We start from the raw sequence: 14,144 nt of genomic DNA on the forward strand, positions 1-14,144 counted from the left end.
CTTCTCCTTCTCCTTCTCCTTCTCCTTCTCCTTCTCCTTCTCCTTCTCCTTCTCCTTCTCCTTCTCCTTCTCCTTCTCCTTCTTCTTCTTCTTCTTCTTCTTCTTCTGATCTTGCTATGTAGTTCAGGTTGGCCTTGGACTCAGTAGGAGCCCAGGTTGGCCTCAAACATGCAGTGATCCTCATGCGTCAGCCTCTGGAGTGCTGGGATTACAGGTGTGAGCCACCAGGCCTGGCTTCTTATGATCACTTATATGGTACCAAAGGAGTCCTAAATATGAGACTCGAGCCTTGACCCACCCCCAGAGTTTTAGAGTCATATTCACCTACATACTGGGATTTTTGCTAAAATGCTCCACAAGAAACTCAAGTCCACCAGTAGGAATTAAACTTACGCTATATTTTTCTTTATAAATTTAGTCTGATGTTCCCATCTTGCCTTATTCAATGAGTATGATCCCATTACTCAATCAGAAAACTGAATGTAATAATTCCCCCCACACACACCTTCTCTTGGAGTCATTAAGTGCTTGTGTGAGTCAGAATTCTAAGAAAACTTAAAGAATAACCTGGTATTTTTTTTTTGAGACAGGGTCTCACTATGTAGTTCAAGCTGGCCTTGAACTCGCTATGCAGCCCAGGCTGCCCTTGAACTTTGTCTTCTAAATGCTGGGACTACAAATGTGTGCTACCATTCCTGACTAACATGGTAAATTTTTAACCATAATCCATGTACCATGGTATTATGCCCTATACTATTCTCTCCCCTTACTATAAGACAGGAAGTTTGACCTGCTTACATTCAATAAAATACGGCAAAAATGTTGGCATGTCGATGTTAAGACTATATTATATGACTCCATGTTAGCAGACTTGAATAAGAGAAATTCCCTTGCTAGTTTTAAAAATGGTATCCTGAGGTAAGGAAGCCATGTGGCTGGCTTGCTGAGAACAGACCCTGGGTGAAGTAAAAAAGGAAAAACAGAAATCTTATTCATACAGCCATGGGAGAAACAGGCTGCTGTAGACTTGGATGGTTGGCTTCCCAATATTCACAGAGAATGACTCTTCCTAAAGTTTCGCTTATTATATAGGATAATATTGGGTTTGGGGTTGAAATAAAAAGTAATCATAAACTTGGAGAATAGGAAGCATAATACATAAAGTTTTCCGTCTTTTATTTTTTAAAATAAAAAAAGAAACACAACTTTGTAGACATCTGCTCTTTACTTTTCTATACAGATGAGCTGTAAGCACTCAATTCAAATCACTCACAAAAACAAAAGTTTAGAATACTTAGCTTGAATTCGTGTAGAATACAATCTTTTTATGTAAATCCATGTCATTTCTATTAAAATGAAATTCACTGATTTTCATGTTTGAGGCATGTTACATTACAAGATACTCAAATTCAAATATATTTTACGATAAATTTTAGCATCTGGGTAAAGTCAAAGATGAATACATGAAAACCCTATATAACCATCTAGATTTGTCTTACTATAATTTTTAAAACTTTCAAAACTTTTACATTAGATGTAAAATTACATCTAATCATTAAATGAACTGCAAAATGTATTTTTCATTTACCTGATGTTTCACTTTCTGCCCAGAGAGCTGCAGATCCAGACAAAGTCCTTTGCAGGTGCCCGCGGCTTCCTTGCTTAGATTGAAGATGGTCGATGAGAAATGGGATCGGCTGGTCAGGTGTCTCAGTTATTAACTTGGTCATTAACTCCTGGAGACAGAAGAGAGCACACACTGGCATCTAATAACAACAGCAAGAATTACAACAAACGTGATCTTAGAATTTATTATTGTCAGTCACTTCTCTAAACATTTGTATGCAGCCACTAACTTAATGTTAGTGAGAATATCTTCAGGCAAATATGAGTTATTGTTCTGACTTTTAGGATAGTGAATTACAGATTAGTAAACTATTTACATGGCTAAAAACCCCACATATATTTATTTATATTTATGTTTATTATTCTACCTAGCCAAGGACATACTACAACTTATTAAAATTATTTTCAAAAGTATGGACTCAGCATTTTAAATTTCTGGTATTGTTTTGGGATATTCTATTTCAAACTAAGATGCAGCTAAAGTCTATCATATACTTTCTATAGTAATGTCATTTTTCTTTCTTAACTGTATATTTAAACATCCCAAAGTGAAGAAAAATTTTTGGAATGAAAGAAGCAATAAGATACTGACTCACAGAAACCAAAAGCATGTCTTAAGTAGTTTCCAAATAATAGAGAATTTTCTTCTTACAAAAAGCCCTGTTAGGTAAATTTTCTTATCCTCGTCCCACTTCCTTCCCTCCAGCCTTTTCCTTCTCTCTCTTTCTCTCTCACTTTAGCAATAGTGAGGTCTCTACCTGCAAAACAGGATGCTCTATTTTTAAACAACTCTAATGATACCTTAAATTGCGGTGTAATCTGCCCACGGATAATGTCTACATTAGTTTCTCTGGTCAGGAAGAGCAAAAAAGGATCTCCAGTTTATGGTGAATTACAACCCTCAGATTGTTTGGACATGAACAGCTGTCAAGCCACGTGGATGATATTTTGTGCCGTGGAACTGGGTTTATGAACTTGCATGCACCATTTTACATTCCTGTCCATCACATTTTATATGGCTGGGCTTTGCCAAGAATTCTAGTCCATCAGTTGTTATTTTAAACTCAGATTCCATGAGCAACAGTCATTCTAATGAGCCGGCCATAAAAATCAGATGGGTATCAGGGGTCCTAGTGGAAGGAGGACTTGACAGTGTGTTCATGGTGGGCTGTGTTCCTCTGCCTTGAATGTCCTGCCAGGTTTTCAGATGGCAGGCTTCTCATCAGTCAGTCTCCAACGATAAGAAGTATAATCAAAAGATACTGTGAGCACTTAAATTTTAAAACTCTATTACAGTAAATGATATCGTGCCATTAATCCCCCAAAACACTGCCCCTCACTTCAGACATGCTTATTCCATCCTTCTTGCCACTTTCTGAAGCAGTTCTGAAAGTCCTGTCTAGTAAGTGTCTTCAGTTGTGTTGTTGTAGCTGCCTTCATGTCCCAAATCGCTTCGGAAGGTTTATTTTCCACAGTCACTTTGACTTTAGGGAAGGGTCAGAAGGTGCACAGTGCCAGGTTCAGTGAATATGAAGATGAAGAAGGCACTCATGTATTTACAAGCCTGCCTCTCCATTGGGCGGAAGCTGGGGAGCAGCACTTACTTTAATTTCGTCACACTTCATAAGGATACCAAAGAACACTTGCAGAAATGCTTGAGTATTGTGAGAAGGATCTGCGGCAATATGTCTTTCACTGTAACAAAACTTTCTATACATTTCAATCTTATCTGGTACCTTTAAAGAGAGGCTCTCCCTGGGTAGGCCTCACAAGTTATTTTATTTATCACATTTAGCACTCTTCAGAGTCATTTCGTTAAAGATTTTCTCACCTGTTTGTTGCTTTCCCCTTTTGCAAGTACTAAGAACAAGGGCTTGCCCGGCTTGAGCTCTACTCTCTCCCTAGAGGATTACCTAGCTCAGAGTTGGCAAATAGTGAATAAATGAATGCTTGATTGATTGGCTAAAAGTAAATATAAGTACTTAAAATACCTTATTGTATTAATAAGTAACAATTAAACACTCATAAATTTTTCAGTACAGCCAAATACAATTTTCTGATCTCCAGTACAAGAAAATGCCATCATTATTTCAGATCTATTTACTTACATTTATAACCACCTAGAAACACTCAAATTTATCTAAGTAGAGGCCAAATTAGTTGTATACATGACAAGACCAACCCTAAGTTGATTTTAGAGACATGAATAAAATCACCGGATCTCCAAATCATGCAGATTGAACAGAGCTGGAACTCAAAAGCACAAAGGGCTTCTACCATCAGTATACTACAATGCAAAGTATTTACCAAGCAAATGTGGTAATTTTATATGCTGTAAAATAGGTAAGCAAACAACCAGTTGCCATAGGTCTTAATTATTTCTGCTATGGAAACATCTCAATTAATGTCTTGATAAGTAAAGTGCCCTTCTGTTGTTGTAATAATAATCATGAAGTAAAACAGTGGTCAATTACACCCCAATTATACATCAGTAGGATACAATTTAACATTTCAGATGTTGCATCTTTACAAGAGATGTAATACATTGTATTTGAAATCACTCTACCTTACAAAGGCCACTGGAAGATAGAAAGAAAGTTAAGCAAAGAATTAACTAGACTATTCATCGAAGAAAAACTGGACAGTAAGATTAAAAAATAGGTCAGGGAAGGCTGCATATCCACAGTACTTTCTCTCTTGAGACTTCAAGAGATCCCATGTGCTTTCCTATTTTTACATTGTTACCCTTTAAACTGGATAGAAAGTTTCTATATTTTTATTCTTCTAAAATAATGAATAAAATGTACCTATGTTCTCTTTAGAAGCTGGATTAAACATAATAAATTGAGTAATCTCTATTACATTTTAAAAATATTATCAGTCTAGTAATTAGTTTTGGAAACCTTTATATTCCATTAATAAGTATATGAGATTAAAGACATGAAATCCATTCAGTCATAAGCAAAATGAAAATAGTTAATGTTTTGCAATAGGGTATGTTAAGTACCTTAATTGGGCAAAAGACCAGTTTTAGACAATTCTATTTAAAAGAGGAATGATCCTGTCTCTCACTTAATCCATGCATCCATTGGCATTAGGACTCAAATGGTTCTGAGGACTTGAGCTTGCCAAAATCCCTTCCTCAGGCATGAAAATTTAAATCCTTAGATTTGCAAATATGTTCCTGGCAATAAAAAGATTGATTTCTTTCCACTGCTAGGACTTAGAAATACAAAAATAGATCTGAGGAGCTGATAGATTTGAGGAGGTGAGAATAGCGTTGTGCAGCTAGATGTAGCAGGATACTGATTCCAGGCACTTTCACAAGGATCATTCATCAGAAGAAGAAAAATATTCCCGATCATTAAGCCAGTCTCAGGTACAGAGGCTGAACATCTTAGGGAACAGTGTCTAGGGAGGGACAGGAGGCTCATCTACAGTTCTTACTATTAGTGTAAGAGTCATAGCATGAAATTCTCTGGGAGATTTTGGCTGTGAGTATACATAACCTATAGAAATGTTAATAGGACTATTGATGTGAAACAAAATATTTATGGACATTCTAGGCTAAAGATATGGGAATTGATAAAATGGATGTCTTAATTTTAACGTGATCCTGTTTACACATGCAGGCTAGATATACCTAGGGCATACAAGTTGCAAACAAAACATAGTAGCAGTTGTCATCAGCAGAAGATCAAATGCATAGAACATTGGTAACTATTACAAAATGCAGTGGAAGATACATGAGATGGTAGTGATTAGACATTCAGTGTTTAAAACTAGATGGACATTGGGAACCTTTATATTCTATTAATAAGTACATGAGATTAAAGACATGAAATACATTCAGTACATGTATCTCCTATTTACTAGCACTATGACTTTGAGCAAGGCATTAAGTAATTTTAATATGCAATAATCCATTGGCTAATTATGAATAATAATAATAATAATACCTACATCATTGGGTTGCCATGGAGATTGAAAAGCTAATGACAGCAAAGCATTCACAAAGGGCTTGAGTTATACATAAACCTTCATGATAGACTGTCTATCACTTCCTTCTAAAACTGGGATATCGATCCTTTACCTCCTTTGTTAAATTGATTCCTAAGTATTTCTTTTTAATTTTTTTTGGATGCTATTGTGAAGGGTGTGTTTTCACTTTTCTCTCTCAGTGAGTTTGTTATTTGTGTACAAAAAATGCTATTGACTTTTGAGTATTGACTTTGTATCTAACCACACAACTAAATGTGACTCTAGGAGTCTTTCGGTGGAGTTTTTAGGGTCTTCTATGTAGAGTATCATGTCATCTGTAAATAATGATAGTTTAACTTCTTCCATTCCTATCCTTATTCCTTTTATTTCTCTCTCTTGTCGTATTGCTCTTGCTAATGTTTCAAAACTATGTTGAATAGGAGTGGTGATATTGGATATCCTTATCTTGTTCCTGATTTTAAAGTCAAAGCTTTCAGTTTTGGTCCATTTAGTATGATGTTGGCTGTTTGTTTGTCATATATGGCTTTTATCAAATTGAGATAGAAACCATCTATTTCAATTTTCTGAAATATTCATTATTATGAATAAGTGCTGGACTTTATCGAAAGCTTTTTCTGCACTTATTGAGATGACCGTGTGATTTTTGTCTTTGGCTCTGTTGCTATGGTGTACTACATTTTTGATTTGTATATGTTGAACCATCCCTGTATTTCTGGGACAAATCCTATCTGGTCATGGGGTATAATCTTGATGATTCATTAAATTCTGTTTGCTAATATCTTATTGAGGATTGTCGTATCTATGTTTATTAGGGAGATTTGCTTGTTGTCCTCTTTTTTGGTTGTATCTTTCTCTGGTTTTAGTGTCAGTGTAATACTTATCTCTAGGAATGAGTTAAGGAGTATTGCTTCCCTTTCAAATTCATTAGAGTTCAACGAGTATTGGCATTAAGTCTTCTCTAAATTTCTTGTAGAATTTAGCAGTGAATCCATCAGACCTGGGCTTTTCTTTGTTGGTACGTTTTTAATTATATTATCAATCTCATGAACTGATATAGGTTTATTGAGAATATTTATATCTTCATGATTCAGCTTTGGTAATTCATACGTATCTAGGTATCTGTCCATATCTCCGGTTTTCCATTCTATGACAGTAAAGATTTTTGAAGTAGGTATTGATGCTCTTCTGAATTTTCACAGGCTCTGTACTGATTTCACTCTTATCATTCCTAAATGCATGAATTTGAGTTTTTTCTTTCCTTTTTTCGATAAGGTTGGCTAGGGGTTTATAAATTTTACTTATTTTTTCAAAGAACCAAGTCTTTGATTCATTTATTCTTTGTATTGTTTTCTTGGTTTCCATTGTGTTAATCTTTATAATTTCCTCTCATCTGTGGGCTTTGGGTTTGTCTGACCCTTATATTCCTAGAAGCTTTAGCTGTAACATTACATTGTTTATTTGTTTTCATTCTGTTTTCTTGAAGTGAGAAATCACCACTATAAATTTTCCTCTTTGGGCTGCTTTCATCGAGTCCCATAAATTCTGGTATGCTGTATCTGCATGCTTGTTTAGTTGTAGATATTATTTTATTTCTTCCTCTATTTCATCTCTAATTCATTGGTTCTTTAGGAGGGTATTATTAAATTTCCATGTGTTATGGAGTTTTTGTGGTTTCTTTTGCCATTAATTTCTAATTTCATTATGCTGTGGTCAGATAATATGCATGGGATAATTTCAATTCCTGTGCATTTACATAAGGTGTTCTGTGGGCTAGTATATTGTCTCTTTTAGAGAATGTTTCATGTGCAGCTGAGAAGAATGCGCATTCTGATGATGTTGGGTAGAACAGTCTGAAAACATCTATTAAGTACATTTGTTCACAGGTTTGGTTCAGTTCTGATATTTCTTTGCTGCTTTTTTGTCTAGTTCATCTCTTTGTAACAATGAGGTATTGATGTCTCCCATTACAATTGTGTTATTGCTTATTTGATTTTTCACATTATTAATACTTGTCCTGTATTTGGTGAATATATATGTATGATTGTTATCTCTTCCTCTTGAAATTTTCCTCTAACAAATATATAGTGACCTTCTTTTTCTCTTTTGATCATTCTTCGCTTGAAGTTCACATTGTCTGCAAACAGAATAGCTAGCCCTGCTTTTTTTGGGTTCCTGTTGCATGGGAAAATGCTTTCTATCCTTTGATATTCAGTCTATGAATTTCCTTTTGCATTAAATGTGTTTCTTGTACACAGCTTATTGTTGGGTCTCTTTTCTTGTTCTACTCTGCCAGTGTGATTCTTTTGATGGTGAATTAGGGCCATTTATGTTGGTGGTTATAACTCACATGCACTGGCTTATCTTTGTTATGGTATTTTCCTACTATTGGTTCCCTGCTTTTCCCCTCCATTTAATTGCTTGCCCTGACTTGTGGTTTGTTTTTGTTGCTGGAATTGTGGTAAATTTTATCTTTGTCTAAAATATCTTTCAGTACTCTTTGTAGGATTGGCTTGGTGATCATAAATCCCTTCAGTTGTTCTTTGTCATGAAAGTATCTTTTTTCTCCATTAATTTTGACAGATGGTTTTGCAGGGTATGTCAATCTGGGTTGGAAGTGGTTTTCTTTCAGCACTTGAAATACTTCACTCCATGCTCTTCTTGACTTGAGGGTTTGTGTTGAGAAGTCTGCCATGAGTCTGATAGGCTTTCCTTTATAGGTTATCTGTTTCTTTTTTCTAACAAGTTTTAATATTCTGTTCTTGTGCTGAATTTTTGAAACCTTGAATGTTATATATCTTGGTGTAGTTTTATTTTGGTCATGACTATTTGGAGTTCAGTATATTTTATGTATTTGGATGTCAAATTCTTTATCCATGTTTGGGAAGTTTTTTCCCATTATTTCTCTGAAGAATTTTATGGCATTTGCACTGTCTCTAGCTTTCCCATTGACCCCAGTCAATCTTAAGTTATTCTTCTGTGCTTCATCTTATACTTGTTGGATTGATTTTTCATGGTCTTTTGCTACTTTTAAGACATCTTTCTTTTTATGATCACTAGGTGTAATTCTGTCTTCAAAATCTAAAATTCTGTCCTCTCCATTCAATCTGTTGCATATACTTTTAATGGAGGTTTTAATCTCTTGGATTTCTGTTAGAATCTGTTTCATGGGTTCCATTTCTTTCCTATATTGGATATTGTTCTCGTTCCATCATTTTTCTAAGCTCATCTGCTCTTTTATCTGTATCTTCTGAATTATCTTTGATTTTAAGCATCATTTCTTTCTGTACCTGAGAAATTATTTTCTCTATAACCTTTTCCACTTTTTTTTTCACTTCTGCTTCTATGATTTCAGAAAGTTCCAGTGTCTGACTTCCAATTTCATCTCTGTCCCTGAGTTCTGGGCTTATCCTGGGTAGGCTTGGACTCTGGAGTCACATTTTGTTTCTGCATCTTGTCATCTTCCATTTTCCCTTTTTAATTTTATTTTGTTTTTATATTGATACTTGACAATTTCTTGTGATATGTAGCTTTCTTGCTAGTATTGGGGTTTACTTAGAGGATGTTTGTTCTTCAGGGATGTCTTCTAGATGTAGGTGGTTTCTTGTAGCCATCTCAAGACCCTATCTTTCCAATTTGTAAAGGATGCAAAATTACTATTTGGCTCAGCTCCTAATCCTTTGGTACTGGGCTGTGGTGATGACTATGCCCTCATACAATCACAGTGTTGCTAGGTATGGGAGAAAAACTTTTTGTAATATGTATGACATCCAGGATAAAGTAATACCGTTAGTAACAACAATAGTTTCAAGTAAATCTTAACTAATGATAAACTATGGTAACCATTAACCTGTTACCTCTGACAATAGGAACAAAGTCTAAAATTCTGTAACAAAATCAAACATATACTGTGCAGTTGTATGCAGTGAATTTCCCGTTAATTGGATGATTTTACCCTTCTGTGGGGGTTAGGGTGGTTAAGATGGGCAAGGGATAGACCGAAGTGATGAGTGAGGTTAAATATAGTACAATCAAGGCTAAAGAGTAAAGGATGATCACTCAAGTTTGGGAAACTGGAGGACACAGGAGGGAAAGAATGAAATAGAATACAAAGGAGTAGTCAGAAAGGGCAGAGACAATGTTTACTCATTTGAAATTTTAAATTGAAGAAGTAGTTGAGGAAAGAGAGAAAGAGGATCTGTAGAAGAAAAGGAATGTAAGAAACCTAAACATTGACAGAAGAAGGAAATAAAAGAAAGAGGGTGAAAAAGAAAAAAAAAGAAAGAAAAAGGAGACCAGGGAAAGAGAGGAGAGAACAAAAAGAAACAAAAGGACCAAATACAAAAATAACTACAGAATACAAAACAAAACAAGATGGCATCCAACCAGACAGGAAAGGGATAGCCAATGAGACAAACAAGGGAGAATGAAAGTAGTAAAATACCTCTAATGTTTACAGTTCTGTGATAGTATCCAATTTAATCCCAGAAATGTGCTGGGTAAGGAGCTGATCTTGGTCTCTGGATGTGAGGGCTGGGACTGGTCTTCTGTTGGTGATGTTTTCCGGAGTCCAACTGCTGGCTCCTCATTGTGGCTAAGACATTTCCATGTTGCTGGTCTCACTAATTTCTCCACCCCGCAAAGGCATGTGTGCGCCTGTCCACCCAGGGCCCAGCTATTGTCCTGGGTCTCAAGTCTTAGAGTTCTGGTCTGTCCACCGGCCAAAGGTGTGTGTCCTTAGACTCCTCTTGTAGGCCCTGCTATCCCAGAGATAATGGAGCAAGCAAGAGCACAGACTCACACTCCTCTCACAGGCCTCACTGCCCTGAGGACAGTGGAGGAAGTGCAGAGTGCAGACTTATACCCCACTTGCAGGCCCTGATGTCCCAGAGATAATGGAGTAAGTGCAGGGCATGGACTTTCACTCCTCTCACAGGCCCTGCTGCCCCAGAGATCACAAAAATATTCTTAGAGCTTGCTCTCTTCAGGTCATCTGGCCTTCACTAACAACCAGCAGTGCCGTCATAGCCACATGCACAACCACAACCATACAAGCCTAGAAGATAAAAAAAATGTGCATCTCCTATTTGTAAAGCTCTTGGCCCTTCTTAAATATGTTAATATAAGTGCTCTTGGCCCTTCTTAAATATGTTAATATAAAAATTGATTTATTATGCTCATTTGTAGTTTAAAAAATAGGATGTAGTTAGTCTCATTGAATATTATGGACCATAATCCAGAGATGAAAGTAGATGAAGTCACTTATAGTAAATAAGTGAAGTCACTTATAGTAAATAAGTCACTTATAGTAAAGATTACAAATAATGTAAACATCACAACTAAAAATGTGTCATTATCAATGTCAAAACTGGATCACAGATGCTGAATTCTTGCTCTTTTTAATAATATCAGTAAATAATTCATCTAGCTAGGTGAATTATCCAGTGAAAAATGATGACATATTTTGTTTAATGCTTTCTAATCTTTCCTCTTATGCAGAGATGTCTTCTCAGGTTAAACAATTTCAAGATTTAGTGTGCACTTTGAGAGCACTGTCATATAAAATATATAAGCTTTCAGTTAAATTTCTAAGCAAAACTCAAGGTCGCCAGTAAGAAATGTTGGCATATCACATGGAAATGTGGGATTTTCCATCATTTATCTGGAAATACTTCTGTAGGAGTACAGAGATAGGCAATATTTAGTGGAAATAATAAAAGAGTTCAAAACTCAACTAAATTAATTAGTTAATCTGTGACAAAAATACAAAAATATGTACGTTGAAGTTGCCTGAATAAAAAAAGATATTTCTCACTTGGGCAAAAATTACTTAATTCCAGCATTCTATCTTTTTTTTCAAAAGGTGAACTGAAACAGCACTGCAGGTTAATGAGAAAATTTCACAGTGTGCATCCTGCACCTTCCCTTGGAGTTGATGATCTCAGGAAAGATCATATACATTTCTTTCTCTACAGCATTATTGCTTCAAATTGCTAATGAATACATTGGACCATCATGGGCAAGCAGTACTAGATAGGTAAGCCCTAAGTCTGATTCCATGCACTGTAAAAGAGAACTTGAGAAGGTAGTGTGGTTTAACAAGAAGTCATAGATGGGGTGATTGACCAACCTGAATATATATCTTAGCTATATATTGGCTGTATGAATTTAAGTTATTGAGTTCTCTGAAGTTCTAATTGTCTCATCTTTAAAATGAGGAGGAAAATATCTGTCAATATCTTTGTCAGCCTGTTGTCAAGAGCAGAGAACACATATATAACATACCATGTGGAATGCATGAGCCCTACTTCATAGCAATGTGACTTCCCATTTAGTCTTCTGTAAGTAAAGAATGCACAGTGCAGAAAGCTTACCTTTTTGGTCTCTCTAAAAGTTCTATGTCTCAGAATAAATAAATAATTTGTCAAGATGGCTTATAAATCGTTCCTCAGTAGTATTCAACTGCAAACAATTGCAAGAGCAAATTTTAGAGCTGCTAACCAGGAAATAGCATGACTTCTCTTTTTACAATGATCGCTCCATCTCCTAAAGTTAATTGCTCTCTAGACCTTTATGACAGTCACTTTTGCTCTTTCATTACGCATTTACTACCTAAGAACCCTCTGAGGGATTTTCCAACACGAACTACCAACTGTCTGATGCGCTGAACACCAACGAAGCATCTAACAACCCCATTCAATTCTGACACTATCCACCTGGAGTTAGTATGCTATCCAACAAGTTTAATGACTCAGTCCCACACAAATGGCAATGGCAAGTCCCAAGCCACCCATCTTCCTGATTGTTTATCAATAAGGGCCACATGGAAGTACGCAAATGTGTTTAACAGTAGAGTAAAAAAATCAATTGTGCATTCACACATTGAAAAACTAAACAGGTATGAAAATCAATAGAGTTGCAGCAATACATAACATGGATAAGCAAAAGAAATAAGACATAAATATTAGAAACCATATTTCTCCCAAAATAAGGCCTAGTCTTACATTAATTTTTGCTCCAAAAGATGCAGTAGGGATTATTTTCAGGACATGTCTCATTTTTTCATATACAACAGTCTATATTTCTTCTAATACAATTGTGTAATCTTCGTTTAGAATATCATTATAACTCTCTGAACACTGAACTTCAGGCTGAATTTCTTGCAGCTCCATGTTTGGTGGAACCAATGTCTCTAATCTCATATCTAGCAGTAGAGCACCCTTAGGTGAGCACTTCTTGTTCATGTAGCCTGCTTACAGTGCTTTTGCAACACAGCTACCAGTGATTTTATCTCATGAGTTCTTCACCCAAGCCACAACCTCTTGCAGGCTAGGACTCATAAATTTCCTTTTCTCCACCTTTATTATTTGAGCAGAGTTCTAGGCCCTAGTTCAAAGTACAGGCATTTGCTGGGACCCTGGTTCCAGGAAAACCCTGGTAGCCAATGGTTGGATTTAAAAAATATCCTACGGGGTAGCTGTGTGAATATGAAAAGCACTAGAAAGGGCTAATAACCTCAGGGCAAAGTAAGCCCCAAATACAATTCTTAGCATCCTGAACTTCCATCTTTTCCTGCATCTCAGCCCAGTCATTCTTTACTAACTTCTTGTTTTTTGAAGCTCAAAAAAATATTTTCTCTATTTTGGATATATATTGCAGTTCTTTTTAGTTCTGCTTGGTCCAAATTATTCAGGTCACCATTATTAAACTCTTAGGGTGTTATTTATAAAAATGTGTTCAAGAACAGTATATGCTCCTATTTCTTCTCATTTATGTAAAAGTAACATCTTATATAGCTCACAATTTCACTTAAAAACATATGTTTTAGATATTTTCCAAGTAGTACGTAGAATGAAAACCAGGTGTATAATATCACACTGGAGGGAGTAACAGAGAAAAGGGATTCATTACTTAGTGGTATACAGTTTCAGTCAGCCAGGATGGAAAAAATTCAGTAAATGGACAGAAATGATAGGTGCACAACATTATGGGCATATTTAATGCCACAAAACTCTACACTTGTGAGGGGCTGTAGATATCATTCAGTGGTGGAGGACCTGCATACTACTAGGCCCTGGGTTGACTTTCAGCACCCACAAAAGAGGGTTACCCACTTTTGTTATTTTTCAGCATTCAGGGTTAAACCCAGGGCCTTATGAATACTAGGCAAATGCTCTACCACTAAGCTATATCCAAGACCTATAATACTAAGTTTTTTTTGGACTTTTTGAAACAGGGTTTCACTATGCAGCTCAGACTGCCTTTAAACTCACTTTGTAGCCCAGGCTGGCCTCAAATTCACAACGGTCCCCCTGCCTCAGCCTCCCAAGTGCTGGTATTATAGGCATGTGCCACCAAGTCCAGTTGTAACTTTTATATGTGTTTTACTATAATTTTAAAAATATATATAATTTAAAAAATATCCTACTGGGTAGCTGCACAAAATTAATTAATTTATTTTTTATTTATTTTAAAATAAAAGGAGGAAAACATTAACAGACAGACAACCTTTTACAAAA

At 35.9% G+C, this 14,144-nt stretch overlaps 1 protein-coding gene across 3 annotated transcripts in view; it reads right to left on the reverse strand.

Annotated features, from left to right (window-relative positions):
- Window positions 1-14,144, reverse strand: part of LOC102006622 (chromosome unknown open reading frame, human C8orf34) — a gene marked incomplete in the record, with an annotated part of 371,108 nt that overhangs the window by 306,157 nt on the left and 50,807 nt on the right. For all 3 annotated transcript variants that reach the window (XM_013518173.1, XM_013518172.1, XM_013518171.1), the window contains 1 exon segment: window positions 1,589-1,736. In XM_013518173.1, the coding sequence (XP_013373627.1) occupies window positions 1,589-1,736 (148 nt within the window).

This window comes from Chinchilla lanigera, unplaced genomic scaffold (assembly GCF_000276665.1).
Source record: "Chinchilla lanigera isolate Chin_1 unplaced genomic scaffold, ChiLan1.0 scaffold00043, whole genome shotgun sequence".
Taxonomy (NCBI): Eukaryota; Metazoa; Chordata; class Mammalia; order Rodentia; family Chinchillidae; genus Chinchilla; species Chinchilla lanigera.